Source organism: Neopsephotus bourkii, unplaced genomic scaffold (genome assembly GCF_033783945.1).
Source record: "Neopsephotus bourkii isolate Nb327-2 ecotype Australia unplaced genomic scaffold, CSIRO-AGI_Nbou_v1 NB_821, whole genome shotgun sequence".
Lineage (NCBI taxonomy): Eukaryota > Metazoa > Chordata > Aves > Psittaciformes > Psittacidae > Neopsephotus > Neopsephotus bourkii.
In genome coordinates this window covers 1,372,919-1,393,449 of record NW_026901317.1, presented here as the reverse complement: position 1 = coordinate 1,393,449, position 20,531 = coordinate 1,372,919, and the positions used below count along the sequence as shown (strand labels likewise).

At 35.7% G+C, this 20,531-nt stretch overlaps 1 protein-coding gene across 1 annotated transcript; it reads right to left on the bottom strand.

The window, feature by feature from the left end:
* Nucleotides 1–13,744: 13,744 nt before the first annotated feature.
* SLITRK6 (SLIT and NTRK like family member 6) lies at nt 13,745–20,297 on the bottom strand. The gene is made up of 2 exons (XM_061355658.1): nt 19,779–20,297; nt 13,745–16,598 (listed from the first exon to the last, which is right to left on the bottom strand). Exon 2 carries the CDS (start codon nt 16,581–16,583, stop codon nt 14,061–14,063), a length of 2,523 nt encoding a protein of 840 aa, XP_061211642.1. The 5' UTR covers nt 16,584–16,598; nt 19,779–20,297; the 3' UTR covers nt 13,745–14,060.
* Nucleotides 20,298–20,531: the final 234 nt, after the last annotated feature.

The following is a 20,531-nucleotide window of genomic DNA, read 5'->3' as shown; positions in this document are numbered from 1 at the left end:
AAGTATCTAATAATTAAAGACAAATACCAGAAACACTATTAATTCAGTGTCAGCAAAATGAGTACGGGGGATACTTGATAGTTGTGGTTTCTAAAATGTTTTTAAAGCAAGCAAGGAACAACTATGCTAGAAGGGAAAAAACCCTTATATAACAAAAATATCATTCCTATCACCTGCAAAGACCTCAAACAAGATAATTTCAGGTACTTTTTAATAGATTTAGACGTTTTCAGAGCTACCCTTGATATTTCCATTTCTAGAATAGATTATTTCAATTAATTTCTCAGGAAGCATAAATTAACCTGATGCCTCATCTCGGTACTCCTCTGAGTAGTGGTAGATAAAGGGAATGTCATTATATATAAAAAGACAGAACTTCTGACACTGGTGATTTTTAATTAAAAAAGAGACAGTAATACTATGTACATGACAGTTTCTATGTACATGTACATATTTCTGTGCAGCACAAGTTTTAGCTCCAACTTCTCATTTGTCAGGGGATATTCTGAGTCTTAAAAAAAAACAACCGAGCTAGTGCTGGTTACTATGAACAATACTCTAGTTTAACTACTCCATGAAAAGATAAAATTAAATGGAGTACAATACACCTGCTAATGAAATTTCTATCTTGCTTTTGGAAGTGATTCAAAGAGGTAACAATGTCCTAAGACATAGATTAAAAGTCTTCTCCCACAAGAAAAACATAAATTCCCTCCTCCTGTAATAACAGTAACAGTGTACTATGCATTGATTTTGGAATCTTAGAGCTGAAGTGAAATCACTTCTCCAAGGATGCATTAATTGTACTCACAATGTTTTTGACAGATGCTTGTCCAGCTTCATTTAAAGACCCTAGTAAGAGATTTAGCAGCCTGTTAGACAGTGTGCTTAAATATTCTACTATTTGTATTATATGGTTCCATTTTTTTTTTAGTTACATATAACCTAATTTTTCCCTATTAAGTTTTAAGGCCATTAGTTCTTTTGTACCTTAGAAATTTTTCCTTTCCTCTTGTCCTGGGTTCAGCAGTAGCAGTCATTTTTTCTCCTTCTTAGTAGATGGTGCAGAGCTATGTTTTTGACTTTCAGCCTGGGAACAGAGCTGATAATGCTCAAATGTTTGGTCTGGCCAAGGACTTTTCTGTGCCTCATGCTCTGCCAGGGAGGAGGGGAAGCCAGGAGGAAGCAGACAGGACACCTGACCCAAACTGACCAAGGAGGTATTCCATACCACAGTACGTCATGCCCAGGACATAACTGAGAGTTACCCCTGAAGGGCTAGGACTGTGGGGGTTGGATGAGGTATCAGTTGGTGCTCATTCAGGTGGGGTGGGGCAAGTTGTCGGTCGGCTGATGCTGAGGTATTGTATTCTCTTCCCTTATTATTTCCTTTATCATTATTATTATTGGTGGCAGCAGTAGTGGTTTATGTTATACCTTAGTTATTAAACTATTCTTATCTCAACCTGTGGGGACTGCATTCTTTTCAGTTCTCCTCTCCATACCTCTGGGAGTAGAGGGAGGACAAGAAGGGGGGGAGTGAGTGAACGAGCTGTGTGACTGGGTTTATACCCGACACCTCTCTGTATCACACTTTTAGGTATTAAAAAGAATGTCACCTTGCTCCTTCCATGACTCTTTCTTCATTAGGACAAACAGTCCCTGTTCATTAAATCTTTTCAGAGGACCTACATTTTCTAGACACTGATCATCTCTTTGATATCCTTTGGTCTTTCTCCAGCTGTTCTAAATTTTTCTCCAAGGACATTGTACAAACCTGACAACAGGAATTTAGCTGAGGCCTTTCTGGTTTTGAATAAACAGGATGTATTACTATTTCTTGCCCATCTGTTTTCTTTGTAAAGCAGTCTTCTTTAATCACAGTCAGTTCATGAACCACTATGAAAAAGTCAGTTTTTGCAAAACTGCTAATAATTTTGTTCTGCTGGTATCTGGCATTTTGATATCTTATTGTTCTGCCTCAGCAACAGCAACAAAATACCCCTAATGCTTTACTAAAGGTTTTCAAGCATTTATTTACATTTAATTTTTATGCTTTCATATATGTTTCTGCATACATCTATCATGGTTTAGTGTGAGGTGTCCCTGCCCATGGCAGGGGGGTTGGAACTAGATGATATTAAAGTCCTTTCCAACCCTAACTATTCTATGATTCTACCCATGCACGTGTATCTCTTACATCCCGATCTTTGTTCATGATCATTTACTTCTTACAAACATCTTTTTTTCCTTCAAATAAGTAAATAAACAGCAAAATGTGTTCTTCCTTGTTACTAATATAAATGTGATCACACTTAAGATCTTAAGATAGTTTAGTACTGTACAGTTGCTTTGCCATACCTTAAGCTTTCCTGTAACTTGAATGAAAAAGGCCCGTGATTCACTGCTGAAGAATCCAGATTCTATCATGGAGCATGAACCCCATTCTCTTTCACATCTGCAGATGACTAGCTACACAAATAATGCGTTATGTGCCAGGGCAAACACAAACAAACATATTTTAAACAACGGAATTGTTACTGAATTTTGTCTGAAATAAATTAAGAAATAGCATTCTAGATTTATGTTATTTAATTTTCAAGATGCAAATGTACTTTTATGTAATATAATAACCTTATGATAATTGAAGTCTACGAAGGCACAGTTTATTCATTGATAATGCACAGTTGACACAACTCTGGGAGACTGATTTACATTTTTGGTTTTGGAATTCTGAATTAAAATCTTATAATGGTATCTTTTCCATAAACCAGACAGTCATTTTCCTGAGAGATCCTACAGTAAGCTAGTAACCTTTCTTTTTTCTTAAGGTTTTTGGGGGGTTTTGTTTGGGTGTTTTTTTCCCCTCATATTTGCTACAAACTGCAAGCAAATGTCTCTGTAGACATTCAGAAAACAGAATGAGTAATGCTTTTACTGCCTTGGTCATTTAGATTAGTTTTGTCACAGGCACTTGGAAAATAAAGAACTCAGCGTAAGTATATTGCCTCTTTGTTTTTCCTATTCAGCTCTACAAGTCAAGAGGAACAAGCACCAAATACTGAAATTTTTTTTATCTTTCTCCTACATTCATGTGGTCACAATGATTATACAGAGGTGAAGGAAAACAAAGGACTCACTCATGCTATCATTTCAAAGTCACTTTTATTCCATATATATTGAAAACCACATTTTACCTAAAGTCAGTCTTTAATAAAATGCTTCTTTATTATCAAGTCTCTACAATGTCTTTGCCAGCATGAATTAATAAGAATTTGACTAGTGTTACAGGAAAATGCTAATAGTCATGACAGTTTAGTAAACTTACTCCTTAAATTCTCAATGACTGCATTTCAGGAATAGCTAATCTTTATTACTTCCTTAATACATCAAAATGGCAGGTCCTGATCCTGCATTTGCTCAAGTTCTATTCCCTGTGGGTTTTCTGGATCAGTATAGTGCATATATCATAAATGATAGAATAGTTAGGGCTGGAAAGGACCTTAAGATCATCAAGCTCCAGCACCCCTGCCATAGGCAGGGACACCTCCCACTAAACCATGTCACCCAAGGCTCTGTCCAACCTGGCCTTAAACACCGCCAGGATGGAACGTTCACAACTTTCTGGGGCAACCCACTCCAGTGCCCCACCACCCTCACAGTAAAAAAATTCCTCCTTAAAATATGTATACATAAATATGTATATGCACACTAATATATACCACCATGCACTGATAGCCAATGTCCTATACTAGCTACAGAATATTTATAGACTGCGTGGAGACCTCATAGCAGCCTTCCAGTACCTGAAGGGGGCCTATAGGGATGCTGGGGAGGACCTCTTCATTAGGGACTGTAGTGATAGGACAAGGGGTAATGAGTTAAAACTTAAACAGGGGAAGTTTAGATTGGATATAAGGAAGAAATTCTTCCCTGTTAGGGTGGTGAGGCACTGGAATAGGTTGTCCTGGGAGGTTGTGAATGCTCCATCCCTGGCAGTGTTCTAGGCCAGGTTGGATGAGGCCTTGGGTGATATGGTTTAGAGTGAGGTGTCCCTGCCTATGGCAGGGGGCTGGAACTTGATGTTCTTGATGTCCTTTCCAACTCTAACTATTCTATGATTCTAAGACAGAAAAAAGAAAAAGTAGAAGAAAGTAAAAAGGAGAAAAAAAAAAAGAAGTAAAACAGATGTTGAAGAGAAATACTGATAGGTTATGCAAAGAGCAATGGATCAATACTTGAAATGTTTTTACCTCTTTACTTTTTTTTTGTGTTTTCTTAATGACTTCTTTGATTTATAGTTTGATTTTGGGGTGTGGGGCTTCTATGGGTCTTTTTTGTTTGGTTTGGGCTTTCTACAGCTGTTTTGATTAAAACAATGCTTACATTTTTCAGTCCTCTCTTGAATCTTCCTATTAGAAGTGAGACCAAGGACTCAAAGCAGTGCTAACAGAACAGAATGTTTGCCTGTGCATTAACTGAATTATTTTCCATAGTGGTTTAGGACTTTCCTGTCTGAAAAAAAATTTATGTGGGAAGGAAGTCTTTATAGGAGTGTATTATCATATGTAGTTAATCAATTACATTTTGCTTGACATTAATATTGAATAACTACACGACTAACATCTAATTTTCTGCTTTCAAATTATTGGAGTAAGAAGCATTTTTGTGTCCATTTACACAAAAACCTATTGAACTCTTCTGTATTTAAGCTTAAAGTAGCAGTTACTTCATTAAATTTTTACAGATGAGCCTCTGCAATTACTTTCATCATCTGAATTTTTCACTTCCTCCTGAAATAGCCAAGTAATTTATCTGGTAGAAACACATCCAGGTTAGTACAATCTTTTAGATGTTTAATTTACAAGCTTAAGATAATACATGAATATAAGAATGGAAATTATGAGGAATTTTTATTAAAAAAGATTCCATTGAAAAATGCCAAGAAAGCACTTGTAGTTATAGGTATTTCTGAGAAAATTGTTTCCACAGTGATCCTACACAAGTGCATATTATGAACTTACTACCAGTCATCCTAGGCCAAACCAAAGATCCATTTAGTATCTGGTCTCCAAAAATTACTAAAGTGCATACCTAGAGAAGAGTATAAGAAAATAGAAAATGTCATTGCATGTGTTTTTTCCTCTAAATCTGTATGGAAGTATCTGGTTGCATGTAATAGATAAAATATTATGCAAAGATTGTGAAAAGATGGATTACTAATTAACATTATCAAGAAGCACTGTAATTACAGCAAATTCTTTCCACTGCTGAGCATTAATATTGCCATACCTTCTCCATTTTCTGAGATTATCTAAAGTGTAATGAAAACCAAAGAGATATCCATTTCAGAAAAATATATGTGGATAAATATGTCCTTTTAAGTAGTCCCATTGTAAAAAAATAAGTTTTCTAAGTCATCTTTCTGAAAAGGGTCGACATTGTTAGATTTTTGGTGGGAAAAGAAAGTGATGCAGTGTTACCTGCAGTCATTTATAATCCAAAAGATGATAATAAACAAGACAATTAACTGTGGTGATGATAATCAATGTGTAACAAATTATCATTAAACACATATTATGTGTTTATTGGAATGAAGTATTCTTACTTCAATCATTAAAGTCTAAAAATTTCATACTATTTAAAAATTCCATTGATACAGTTACAAATCTTCTCCTAGCTAAGTGGAAAATTAAGTTGAGGAAAAAAATATCTGAGTGTACATCAACAAACTGAAAGAATTACCTTTTTAGAATAATTTGCTAAGTTTAGTGATTCTAAACACTATTTTACTACGTAGATTTTTTAAGAGTAGCAGTTCTCTGTGAGGTTTACTGTTGCCAGCAAACTGAAAAAAAAAACCCAAACAACAGCCTTTCCGAATCCCTGACTGTAGAGGTAAGCAAATTGTCATAAAATTTGTAACAATCAAAATCTATTTATATTAAATAGAACCTGATTTGACTAAATCAGTCACATTTAGATGGGATCTTGCTCTAACTGCTGCTTCATAATTTGAAAAATTCAAAGTATAATTTTATGAAAAAATATTTTAAATTTAAAATGTAAAATAATCATATACTAATAATTTGGCCTTCTGACAAATAGAATATATAAGGTAAGAACTGTTAAAGCCTGAAAGATATTCTGAAAAAGTAAGATTATTGTTATCTTTGAAATGTGTGAAGAGCTACAGCAGTAGTATGTCAAGCAAACAAGGTTCATTAATTTGACTAGTACAGAAATGGATTAGTCTTCAAGGGTTTCAGATAGTTTCAGCATTTTATTTAGAAATTTGAAATCGTCAGTAATGTAAAAAAAAGTTTTAACAATAAACTTAGGTAACTACATTTCACATGCATTCTTACTAGCAGTAGAGAAATACTCTGATTTAATGCAGCATTGATATTACCACTTCTCTGTATCTTATAGAAGTTAGTTGAATATCCTTTATTTCACAACAGTGTTTGCTGAGCATCACTGGTTTCCTGAACTTCACAATCAGGAAGTCTGTGTGTAGAAGAGAAAGACTCTTCTACTTTGCCCTCAGAAGTCTTTTGCAGGACTGTATTAGAACAGCAAATACTTTGCCTAGAAGGGACCTCTGGAAGCTGTCTAGTCCAATCCTCTGCTTTGAGCAAGGCAACTGCTTTCTCTAGACCAGCTGTGACTTTGTACAGCAAAGTCCTGAAAATCTCCTGGAGACTAAGGTCCTGTGGATACTTTGGGTAACGCATTTCAGTGCTACACTACCTTTCCTAGTGAAGAAGGTTTTATTAGCATTCAAACATATTTTATGTGTTTACTATTGATACTGACCTTCACAACCTGTGTGGTGATCTTCATTACATACTTAGCTGTTAGAAAAAAATGAGGGGAGAAAAAGACACGTATCTTCCACTTTTTAAGGAGACAGTGTCACAGGAATCTTCAGAGTAATTTTTGTGAAGTTAACATATAGTTTGACCTTACAATTAAGAACAGCCACTGTAAAAATTTGGTACATCAGCATCCCTAAGTTTCTGTACACTTTTTACTATATACATCTGCACAGACAAACCAATCATCTAGGATGATGATGATTCATAACTCCAGACGTAAAAGACACCATTCCTTAGCTTTAATGGCCCTTAGATCACAACATGAATAAAAAATTAAGGAGGCATCATTTTCTTTACAAGATTGCTTTTATATATGAAAATAATGAAGATTCAGTTTGTTCTGTGATCATTCTTATGAATAAAGGTAATAATGCAAGAAGGCCAGTTGACTTCAGATGACATTTCAGTGCTTAGAGCAGTGACAGATTTCATCCTATAATAAACAATTGCTTTAGAATCTATAGAACATGATTCAGCCTTCATAATATCATGTATGGCAGCATTAAGATAGCTATCCTCAGCACATTCCCTTCAGGAAATCTTAATGCATGAGTGGTCAATTGACAGCAACAGTACCTCGTCCCCATCTCTCCTGAAGTGATATATTACTTAAAGACACATAACATATGAGGCAGTTAAAATCTCCATATCTTAATCATCATTTCATAATACCTTAAGGAACTATTTACCTTCTGTGAACAGTGGCATTTAAATACTACAATTCTGATTTCTTAATGTTTTACATTCTTCTTTAAATCATATGATACAGTGCTGTGAAATATTGAGTCCCTCAGGCCAGATGAAAAGAGCAATCTAAATCTTTAACTGTTCTCAAAAACTCTTATAACACATGACCTTAGAGGGTTTTTTACTGTCCTCTTTGTTACCCAAACATCCAGGGTGTCTGGATGTCCATAAACTAGCCCAGCATTGGTAGTGTGGACCCTCGCATCTTATCAAGTTTCGTAACAATTTGAAGGAATCTTTGGGGTCTGATCTAGCATATTCAAAAGATATTTGTAACACAGGGTCTTTTTAAAAAGTGCAGTTGCAACGACCTTCCATTTACAAAAGAACATGATTGCATAGATGGACTGTTAGGTCAATCCTTTCTGTTAAGAATGCCATGCATTTAATTAAGTCTGAACTTAGACAATTACATTAAATATGAACTATGTGAACGTACTGCACCACAGGGATGGGAATCCATAATATTCTACCTCCCATAAAGTGCATATAACAAGGACACAGAAGAAATTTATCTTCTTATTTGGTCTCCTTGACCAGGAAAGGAACTTTCTGTACAGCACGCTGCATGCATTCAGCACAGAAAAATGGGGAAGGGAGGGTGGTGTATCAGATCATATGCATGAGCTTTTTTTAATATTTCTTAATATGGAACCATTTAATACTTATTTAACCCAAATATGTTTCATTATGGAAGTGTTATGTTGGCTTTGAAGTTAAAAAAAATGCAAAAATAAAAATAACAGTAAAATTTATGATGTAGCAAAATCTATTTTACAGTTTAAAATGCAAGTCTATGCTAGCATTCCATCAGATTTCTGCATATTCAAAAGGTTTCAGACTTCTTTTTGTTTGAACAATTAAGTACTGTTCTCCTGTAGTTTCTTTGGTAACTAGTTACAACTGGAAGAATTTAAATAATTCTTAACTTGTAAAACAATTCACCTCAAAATAATCTCGATGAATTGATCTATAAAGGCAAACAGCTGAAGTTACGATAAATAACATTTCTCCTTGAAATATGAAACCAAGTTTTTCTTTTCTGTCATTCCACTGCAAAAATAAAAGTAATAGCAGGAGTAGAAGCAGTCCTTCCAGTAGTAATAGGAGAAACATACTGTGAATATCTTGAAGTTCATGTCATAAAACACAAAACTTTGGTAAATACTTTATGAAATGTGCTGTGCACATGTACTTGCACTCCACATTGGTGAACCTGAATAAATAAAAAAAGTTCTTCACATCTTGCATTTATAGAGCTGAACAGCATCTGGTGTTTTACTTTCTTCCTTAGGTTAGCTGCTATCCATTAAACTGTGGCTCTTAAGAATTTGTTCCGTTATGTCAAAAAGCCAAAGCTAACTGTTAGGAAATGTGCAGGAAAAACAATGCTGTATCTTTTCAGTATGGCAATTAACTTTCCTATATTTATTCCAGCTACAATTCGCTCCTGTTTCAAGGAATAAAAAGATTTGATACCAACTGTTGAACATGATCAAGAATACCATAAGCTTCAGAAAGTCAAACAGGGCCAGGTTTTTTGACTTCTAATGCAGGGTCTGTAGTAGATCCATCTTCTCTGTCTGAAGTGCAACAGGGTGCACCAAACATTAAGTCCCAGAGGAAGTGACCACTTAAGGCAATGCAAACACTGCAAAACCTCACCATGGAGTGGATTGTACTGCCAGAGGTCTGTCTACAGCTGAGCAGGAAATTCATGGAAATGAAAGTATTCTGTGCTGGGGAGCACAAGAGAAGAAAAGAGAAATAAGTTTTTCAGCTGATCTTTTGAATTAAGACAAGTGCTTGATTGGGTTTTCTTTTCCTCATAATGATTTCAGCACCTACATGAAACTTACAGACTGTGTTGGTGTGGCTAATAAAGTTTACTTCTGTAGATAATGGCATTCTCAGAATGATAATCCAGAATCCTTTCTGATGATGATTTTGAGATTCAGTCTGCATTTTTTCCCTTGGCACTATTACTTTAAAACGTGAAATAATGTTTTACTTGTGATAAATACCCTTTTTTTATTAACACACCATAAGTGGATCTTTATAAGATGGTTTGATACCCCAGACAAATCTTTTCAGTTTAGCATACTATACAATTAATATTCTCTATTAAGTAAATACAAGTAAGTTGCAGATTTGTAAACACCCCTTGTTTGGGGTCACACTGGGGACTTTTTTGTCATGCAAAGAGTGGCCAAAACTTGATCCTTAAATTACAATCAAGAAAAAGTGACTGCAGGTGAAAAACCTTTGGTTTAGAATCTGGTAGGTCTGACTCATCACTGATAAAAAGGATGAATTCATTTCCAGACTGGAATTTGCTTACAGAAAGGTTGATCTGTCATTCCAGTGGATGATAATGTGTGAAAATATTGGACTAACAATGAATAAATACTTTATGTGTAAATTTGGGGGGGGGGGGTTGATGGAAGGGGGTTTTGGGGGGGTTGGTTTGGTTTTGGTGTATTTCAAGCTGTTTAGAAGCTTGGAGAAGCATTGTTGCAAGTAATGTATAAGTACTGGTACTAAAAGTCTGTATGACAAATACGTATAGCAGAAAAAGAAAATAGCAAGAAAAAGAAAGAAAAATACATTTAACTTTTAAAAAGTTGAAAGGATTAAAAAAGCTTTTAAAATGCAATAAATTGCTTTAATATCTGTTTATTTAGGGAACAGGTCTATAGTGTTATGGAATATAATTTATTCACTCGGATATGAGGGAAAAATGGTAATTACCTTGAGGTACCCTAACAATGATAACATAGCTGCCATATACACCAGTGTGCTTGGTGAAGTACTGTTGTCACACTCGAACTATTGTGCTGTTAGGAGAAAAATATATCCATTTAGTTGCAAACTGTCAAATACGCTTTGCCTTCCAACCTCTGGTACTCTAGCTAAGTGAATTGTATCAGACCATTTAACTGTGCCTTGCCATCAGAAAAAAAATTAAAAAGAGATAAGGGTATTAAGGAAACATTTCTGAATATCCCTCCCAACTTTCTGCAAACACAAATAACATTAAGGAGATATTTCTAGTTCCAAGGAACAGTTAGAATCAGATATTGCATTCTTTTTTTCTTGGTACATTATACCTTTCTTATGACATGATTTTATTTTTATCAGCAGATACTGATACTATTCACCTGGAGAATAATCACATAAGGCCATACTCTCATTCCTTTTTGTTTTGGCAATATAAAATTTCCTCGTAGCTGGAAAAATCACTGAGAAGGTTATTAAGAGGTGAAGCTATAGACAGACCCCTCCCTCTTCATCCTGCAAACTTTCACGACATGGCAGTCCAGTAGAGACAGATGATGGGAAAGTAGATAACGTGTCACATTCTAGTGATTCTTAGATACTGCAAAACCACTTGCAGAGTTGCAGACTGCCACAGAGTACAGTTGCCCTTACATGTGAATTATGTGAATCTCCCTGCTAAGGGAAAGCTAAAAGCTAAAGCTCACTTTAATTCTGCTGAGTGATGCTCTGGAACAGCTGTATAACAGAGTTGATTTGACATTTAGATCACTCTTCTTTCTGATGCTCTGAGGCTACAACAAAGAATATTTTGCTACACAGTTGTCCTCAACATTCTGCCAAGTAACTGTTAGCAGCTAAGCAGTGACATCTGTGCATGTGGCAATTGTCTTTAGTCTGAAGCTATTTCTCTTAAATCAAAGCTTGAGGGCCTGAAACATCATGTCCCTTCATCTTGCCAATCGCAGGGTATTATTTTTACTCCCACTTTTTACTAATGGAAATAACTACTGAAATGAAAGAAACTGCAACACTAAACTCTGTTATCTAGTACCATGAACCGTTCTGCTCTGTGGTTTTGTTGGGTATTTTTCCTCTGTACTAATTTGAGGTCTCTGAAAATCCTACAATGAACAATGTTAGAGGGTCTGATTTAATATTCAGAGTTTTCTAGTATCACTTCCATTGACTGAATTTGATTTTCATTGAATCTGAACTTCAAATAAAGAAGTTACTTGGTTTGTTGGTTTGGTTTTTTTTGGAAAGTGAATTGCTTAAATGCAGATATCTAGTGTCATTTTGATGCTCTAAGCCACCCCACCAAGGTTCCACTTGCTCCTCTAGATCAGTGCATGGGTTTCCGTAAGTTGCATGACACCTCTATGAAGCCCATTCACGTCTTGAATATGCAAGAGTAGCTAAAAATAACTGATAGTTATTTAGATAATTAAATTAATGTAAAGTTTATATAGCTGCATTTGCCCTTTTGTCTCACCCTTACCTGCACAAATAGTGTTTAGCATTCTGTTTACTTATCTGGAATAATGACAGCAATAAGACAAATACATTTTATTGTTGCTATACCAGAGTTACTCTTCCTAATCCTCCAAATACAAAGGTTTTCTGAACTAAATTATTCATAGTCATAGGAAGAGGAAATAATACTTGTTCTCTAACAACTGAAATTTTGATTTTTTTTACTTCCATAGCAAATTTATAACACCTCAGTAATCTTAATGAAGAAGTTGATTTGCTAACAGAAACATGTGGTCAGATCCTCAAATTACACAAATTAGTCTAGCACCATCAAGGTCATTAACTCTATGCAGATTTGAAAGAACTGAGAATCTGAATTTTGTATGTAGTATAGGAAATTTTCTCTCAGAAACATATGTACAAACATTATGAAGAACTCATATTTGTATATACAAATAGGTAAGACATCAACAGTAAGATGAACTAAACAATAACTTTTGAGTTTATCAGGACTTCAATGAGAAGTTTAGCATACACAGGTGGACATGTACTAATGACACTGATCTTCAGCTCTACAAATACAAATTAGAAAAAAACCCCACCATTTCATGCATAGTCAGTTTACAAAAGGTTTGCTTAGAGGAAGATAAATGCAGGTCAGAATTTGTGTTTTGGCACCATGTCATTCATGCACAAAAATTGAATGGAATTACTGCACTCTGGACAAGATGTTTCTGTCCATATGAAAAGAGTGAGAATCGTTGCGTTTATTTCCCAAACATTTTTAAACTTGTGCATGCAGGAGTTGCTTCCTTCTTTACAAAGCGACCTTTAAGAAAAAGACATTAAAAAACCCTCTATTTCTTTTTCATTGATAGAGAGTAATTCCTTCATTTGCTTGAAAGGCAGCCAGGAATAATCTTTTTCTTGTCAATTGAAAAAAAAATACAAAATTATACAGAATAAATAGCAAATATAAATCTAGCAAGAATTCATTGCAAAAATAAACCTGCAGTGTTCTATTTTTTTTTTTTTACCTATTTTTCCCACATTAGGCTCCTCTAATTTCAGAAAATATAACCTATTTTTGTACAAACAGCTAAATACTATCATTCTTCCACATGTCTGTACTGCTGCAGTTGTTCTGTCTGGGAGCTGCTTTTGGGTAGGATGGAAAAGGACCTGTATTTGCACTTGGAAGTTCCTAGCCACAGCAAACTCATTTTTTTCCAAGAATATTTAAAGCCAGCACAGAAGTTACTTATATATACATATATATTTTTAAAAAACAAACTTATTAAACACAGTAACATATTTACAGCTGATTCTCAGTAGCTTTTCAAATTGCCCAAGATTATGAGTTGAAACACCAGTGATTCACAATATTTTATAGCAGCAGCTCATGAAAAGATTGTCCAAAATTAGGTAAAGCTATCAGATAGGGAAAATAGGAAAAGGTTTGTTTTTTAATTCAAAAGGCTTGGGTTTTTTCTTCATTGAAGACGTTGGGTAAAAACGGTTACATATTTTTTGTTCCACATACTGATACAGAATATACAGACTGAAGTTTCATGTAAAATACTTAAATATTTGCAGGTTCTGGGTGCACAGACAAAAATATTTTCTTTTTCTGTGTGGGTTTTCTGTTCTCTTTTGTATTTTTACTGACATTTACTATGATTTTAACTCTTTCATATTTATTATAATGGTATTGTTAGGTGCAGCTGTAGACAGCGGTCATGAACCCAGTGCATTTACTAACCTAACCAATCCACTCTAACCTTGTAACTACAAACACAGGTGTGATTTTTTTTGTTTGTTTTTTAAAAGGATCAAATTAAATTGAGTGGAAAAGGAAGTAAATGGGACATATTTTTCCATAGGTCAGGTACAAAATGGAGAGTGCCATACACACTTTTTAAAAATGTTGAGGAATATTTCAATAACCAATTTTCCTCCCACAGTTCAATCACACAAAGTTCATGTTTAACTTGGGGTAAGACATATTGCCTGCACATAACCCCATGGCTTCCCACAGTGATCCCTGAGTTTTTTTGCTAGGATTACTGTGCTTAAGTTCTGACTGTTGACATGTTATTATAAGGCACTTTTATTTACAATGGTTCCAACTAAAAATAGGATTACAGAAATTCAGCCCCAGCCTGAAGTAATATCACTTCATGTTTGCTGCTCCAGGACTTCCAGGTAGTCAGGCTCAGCATGTAAATTAGCTTTGAGTTCAAAATACTCATTTTTAGTTTGTTCTAGAATAACCTTTCTTGGCCTGGAGTACATGAGCGTCTCCATTAGCTTCAGCTCTTCATGTGTTCCAGGATAATGAACTTCCATGTCAGGCTGGAACTGGACAATATTTTTTCTTAGATACTCTGTGATCCCTAGTTGCTGAAGTTCTCTCTCTTTTTCAAGGATGTTTCTATACAAGCAGCTGGCATCCTGAAAAGAAAGAAACTCTGCAGACTGATCTGTAGCTTTATATTTGATATTTGAACCTGTAAGAGGTGAACTGTTCTCTCTTTCCAGGAGACTTCGGCAGAGATGTTTGGAATCATTAGCTTCCTTCTCACTTCCCTCTTCCTGTTGCTCAGTATGCTTGGGGCTGAAGGATGGGCTGTGGTAGACCTGAACCATGGGAGTAACCATACGTTGCTCATAAAGAGTTGCAGATGGATGCTCTGTTGTGTGGTGTGTTGTCTTATGCCCGTACATGCTATACTGAAGGTGAACCGGGCTACTATCCCTCATTTGATCATCTGCTTGTTTCTTTTTGCATCTTCGTCGCCTATGAAGAACCAGAACAACTATTCCTGCTGCACAAAATACAATAGTTATAAACACAATTAGAAGTCCTAGTATTAGAACAGAAAGTGGGACAGCATCTGTAAGGGACCTAAAGATGGTGTCTGCGGTGTTGGTAGTAGTAGTAGAAGTTGTCACAATTACAAAACTGGCATGAGTTGGTAAAGCAGGGCTGTTTATCAAACCTGGACACAGGACTTCACTGTTGAGGGATTTCAGCTCTTTTTTTGCTAGGTGTCCTGGAGATTTACAAAAAATATCACCCATCATTGTATTCTTACTCAGTTTTTGTATCCATTTTTGCAACGCAACAGAATCACAGGTACAGTCCCAGGGGTTGTCTTCAAGTTCGATTTGTACCAGCATATCCAGTTCATCCAAGACATTGCTCACAGGCAAATGAGAAAATTGGTTTGTTTTCAGATTTAATCTGGTAAGTGGAACACCTGAAAAGATATGGGGTGGCAAAGCCTGCAGAAGGTTGTTATTCAAATAAAGGACCTTAAGTTTTGGCATTACATTAAATGTCCCTGGCAAAACTTCGTTGATGGCATTATATTCAAGGTACAAGTATTCAAGGTGCTGAAGGCCAAGGAAGAGATTCTGACTCAGCTTTGTAAGATGATTGCCATTGAGATATAATTTCTGCAGTCTAGTCAGATTTGTGAAAGATCCTTCTTCTAGGATTTCAATGCGATTGTTCCCGAGGTGAAGCATTTCCAGGCTGGCATAGTCCACAAGATCTGATTTCAGTAATGTCTGAATAATGTTTCCAGCTAGAATAAGCTTTTTAGGATTCGGAGGAGGGGGTCCTAAATCAGACAAGCTTTCAATATTTCGCTCCTGGCAGTGCATGAGAACCCCTGAGAGCATATGGCTGGTGCAGTGACAGGGAACAGGACAGTAGATTCCTGGAAACTCAGTAGCAGGCTTTGAAGTATGAAGCACTAAACTTGGTTCTTTAGTAGGAGCTTTCAGGATAGGAATCACCTTAGTTGACAGGTGACTATCACCGATAGAGGTGGTTACAACCAAGGGCAGTGACCCTGAAGGATCTTCAAGTTCATTGGCAGGATTAGTAGGACAAAGTGATTCTTTTTTCAATCGACTTAAGATGCTACCTTTGATAACTGGAGGACTATTGCATACAATGTCACCTATAATTGATTGAGGAGGCATGTTTTCTAGCCATATTTTCAGCTGCAGCAAATCACAGTTACAGGCCCATTTATTGTCTTCCAACTGAAGGTCTAGTATTCTACCAATGTGTTCCAAAAAGCCAACATAGGGCAGTGTCTGTAATTGGTTTCCACGAAGGTCTAAATGGGTCAATGGCACAAAACGAAATATATTCGGAGGGAGATACTCAATGGCATTATCATTCAAAATAAGCACTTTAAGCCTGTTGAGCTTGCTGAAGGCACTTGCTTCAATCACTGTGATGAAATTGTTGTCTGCTTGAAGAAACTCCAGATTTTCCAGTCCATTAAACATATCTTCTTTAAGTGTTTCTAAAGAATTGTGATTGATATGAAGTTGCTTAAGAAGGCTGAGACCATTGAAAGCCCCAGGCTCAATATTTGCAATATTATTAAAACCAAGATGTAGAGAGATAGCATTAACAAGGCCAGCAAAATCATTCATATGTAACATAGTCAGGCCATTGTTTAACAGATTAAGATGGAAAGGCCGTGATGGTGGGACATTTATTTCTGACACCATCTTGATGCCTCTTTCTTCACAGTTTATAATCATGGTATCATCCTTTTCTTCACAGGAACACAAACTCTGACAAGATCCTCTGACTGAAGAAAAAGAAGGCTGTGAGTGGAAAGGATCAGATGCAATGACAACTGAATATAGAATAAAAATCCAGAGCTTCATGATGCCCAGCAGATTCTATTAAAAAAAAAAAAAAAGGAAGAAAAAGGAAAAGTAATCGGGTAATGGTTTCACAGGGTTGATTTTTATTTCTGGGATGTAGAAGAGCAATAACAACTCCTAGCAATTCTCATTAAGCTACCTCACTTTGCAAGCAATATTATATCATGCAAAACATTTGAATTATTTTCTAAAGAGAGAAAAATATAATTTAATGTACTGAATCAATAAGCAATAACAATGGGAGTGCTTCAGTACTTTCACGCTGATACTCAAAGTAGGAGATAATCAGGAGCGTGTTGACTTTATTTATATATCATATAGAATGTTTTGCCAGTGGACAAAAGTAGTAAGTTACTGCCCTAAGCAATTTATATCCAGGCTAATATAATATTTTGGATAGTTGTTCTGTGTCACCATATAGCACTGCAGATTTTTAGAGTACATTGCTAAGCTCAACTTAATGTGTCTAGCTGCTGAAGAGAAGAAATAAGACTTGGTTTGGTTCAGCAATATGAGGTGAGAACAAGCCCATTCAGTCAGGATACAAGGAATTTCTCCTTTGGTTCTGCATTATGTGTATAAATCAAAGGTATTTCCTCTGTAACCCTTGCACCTCCAACCCCCCCCCAAAAAAGTACACAAAAATATTGATTTTTCTTTACTGAAATGTTAATGCATATATTATAGATTGTGGATATTAAGTGAAAGCAGAAACACTAGCGCATACTAGTGTAATATGTTTGAAGATAACATGTGCATTAAATAATTGTGTACACAATTAAAATAAAAAAGAACAAACTGACAATGCAGTACATGTCAGAAGAAATATGTAGGCAAGGGTCAAGCATTATTTTTAGATTATTAGACTACTTCCAGTTATTATAATCATTAATTATTGCAAAAGATCTAAAACATACATAGTACTGTGCTTTACAAGTTAAAAGCAACCACCAGTTATGATCTCTATGTTATGTAACTTAAATTATCATCTGTCAAGCTGATCTTGAACTTTGAAATACCTGACAAATGCATCATTACAGTACAACTATGGAGTCACAAGCAAAATTTACACATTGTTATAATTGGTGTTAATCATTTTATGCCACACTTTATTTGAAGATTCTTTGTTGTGTTTTTTTCTCGCAAGGCTGTCTATTTAACAAGAACACTGGTAATTCTTGACATAAGAGATGGAGTGAAATCACTGTTTATAATCTTTAATTAAATATTTCCACATTTGCTTAAAATAAATAAATACTATTTCAATTGCATGGAAGATTTAAAATACAAGGACTTTTTGGGGGGTGGGCTATTTATTTTGGGACTGAACTAATCAGCTTTCTTAAGTAATCTAATAAGGGTCACTACTGAAACATGAAGCACACAATGTTACTGCATAACCAGCTGAAGTGTTAATTTCTGAAAGATTAGAACCTTTTACAAGAACCTATTCAATTACATACATGAACACTCTTACAGTGTGGCCATATGATTTGGCATCTCATCTATATATTTTAATTATCATGTACCTTTATTATTAGCAACACCATTTCTCAAGGCTTCTCTTAAAACAGATTGCAAAGATTTATACATGTAGACACTTAAGTGGCGTGGTGTATCACACACACACAAAAAGGAACAACAGCACAATGAATTATGATTTATCCATTAGAAGTTCCTAGTAAGTGGGAGTAGATGTATGATTTTAGAATAGTGAGATTCATACCATGAGAAAAAAAATGTTCTTAAACATATGACCTTTCATCTTTGTTTCTGTACTACAAATAATTGTATTGTCTCACTCCTGGAACTCTAGCTGACTATCCTTAACATACACGTCTTTAAGTTTGTTTTCCCCAGAAGTACTGGATGGGAAACAACATGTCAAGGTGTTATTTTGAAGTATGCAGAATAATTCTAGAATCATATTAAGCTAGAGATTAACCCTTGCTTTACATGCATCGACATCTCTTCCAGTGACCCAAGGTAAAATAATGAAGGCTTTTGACACAGATGCCAGCTTCAAACCTACTGTATGACTAATTAGACTTTATTTTTGTACACTTTTTCTCTGTAGAAATTCCAGCTTCAATCTGCATCAAATTTAAACTGCAGTTAAAAAGTCCCTGAGCAAAAATTAAGGGGGGGGGGAGGGGGGGGGGAATCATCTGAAAAACATGTTGCATTCTAGTCCATATTGAGAAATTAGCTTGTAAAAATGAGAGCCCTCCTCTCAAAGATGAAAGTAACAACATTTGTAACCAATTGGAAAACATTCCCATTTTAATCATCCTCATACTTTTGTGAGCACCACTGCCAGAACTCTCACACACACATATATTCAGAGCAAAAATTAATAGGGCCGTTGTAGTCTTGGCTTTTTTGGTCTTAACACTTGGGAGCATGTAATGAAGCTCTCAGTGGGCTACTAGTGGAAAATAAAAGCTGCTTTTAAGATTATCAACATTTAACTAAATTCACAATAAAGTAAAATTTTATTTTAAAGTCTTGGTAAAGCTGACCTTTTTCACATGGTGAGGTTTTTCAGCAAATTCTGCATGGTAACGTAAGTTTGTTCATTTTACCTGCTTTCATGAAAGTCACTGCTAACTTCACACGGCAACAGCTTATTGCAGTAGGCATTCTAAAGACTGAAAAAGTCACAGTCCTTTCTATGAGGCAAAGTTGAATACTTTCAGAAGTAGTCACTTTATAGCAAAGGCATTACACACTTGACAAATAATAATCACCGTGGTTTTAAAACACTGAAATAGCTTGCTATTTTACTGGGCTGTGTGTGTTCATTTGGACGCTTTAATTCAGCTATTTAAAAACTGCATGTTGAAGAATTTCAAAATCTCAAGAACCAGTAATTTCTAAAAGCCATCAGGATTGTTTATCAAATTCTGAAGGAAATCACAGTCAGACATGCATTTAAGACCACTCTTCCACTTCAGGAAATAAAAACAAACACCCATTCGTCCCCCCTCAAGGGATCTGAAATCAGCGTTCCCTTAACACACACATTCTACACAGCTGGCAGTCTGAATAAATGCAACTGGCAGACTGTTCGAAAAAACAGTATCAACAGCCATCACTTAACATAAAAGTTGCACAAAGTCCTGCATAAATTCCACTGTTACTGAGAAATAAATTCCACTGTTAAATTAATTATCTAACTGGAATCTTTCTTACCTGTACAGCAGTAACGCTCCCTGAAACGCTCACTAATGCACAGTTTAAGCAGCTGTTTCAATGCGATGTAATTTTTCCCTGTGAAAAATGCACACTTTCGTCTGAGTTTCACTTTGCTGCAAGGTCTGGCAATACTACAGCTGCTGCATAAAGTTAAAATCCTTGTTCAGAAGACAAAGTGCAAAGCATTCAATTGAAAAAAATCTTCCAGGCAGCGTGCGCATTAGACTATCCTGTAAGTAGTTGTCCTTCTTCCTCAATTAAAATTCACAGCGTACTTCACAGCTATGCTGACTTATCTGCATATAGTTAACTGTTTGCAAGCATTTGGATGCAGTAAACAAACAAGAGCTTAACTTGATCACTTGGTTTGTCAGATTTTTAGATGCAAGCTGCTTCTGTGTGCTCTCTGCTCTTTCTAGTCCTTCTTGTTAGCGCAGTTTGTTATTAGTCAGATTGCCACGGGCACGGAGGTAGGCGTAAATAAAGAGACTTCTTGGCTTTTGACTCAGCCTTTAAGCCCTTCCCCACCAGAGAGCTTTAATCTGCCAGTGTCATTTAATACAAGATACAGCTCCACCTTGAGACAGCTCAGCTCCTCCTCCTGCAATTTCTCTCACCTCCTTTTTTCCTTATCTAAGTGAACCTCGGAAAACAAAATTCAGCTAAACATCTCCTAGATTGCTTAAGGTTTGTTAATGGCTGATTTTTAAGAACAATAAACATCCACTGCAGCTCTTGCAGTTTGTTCTC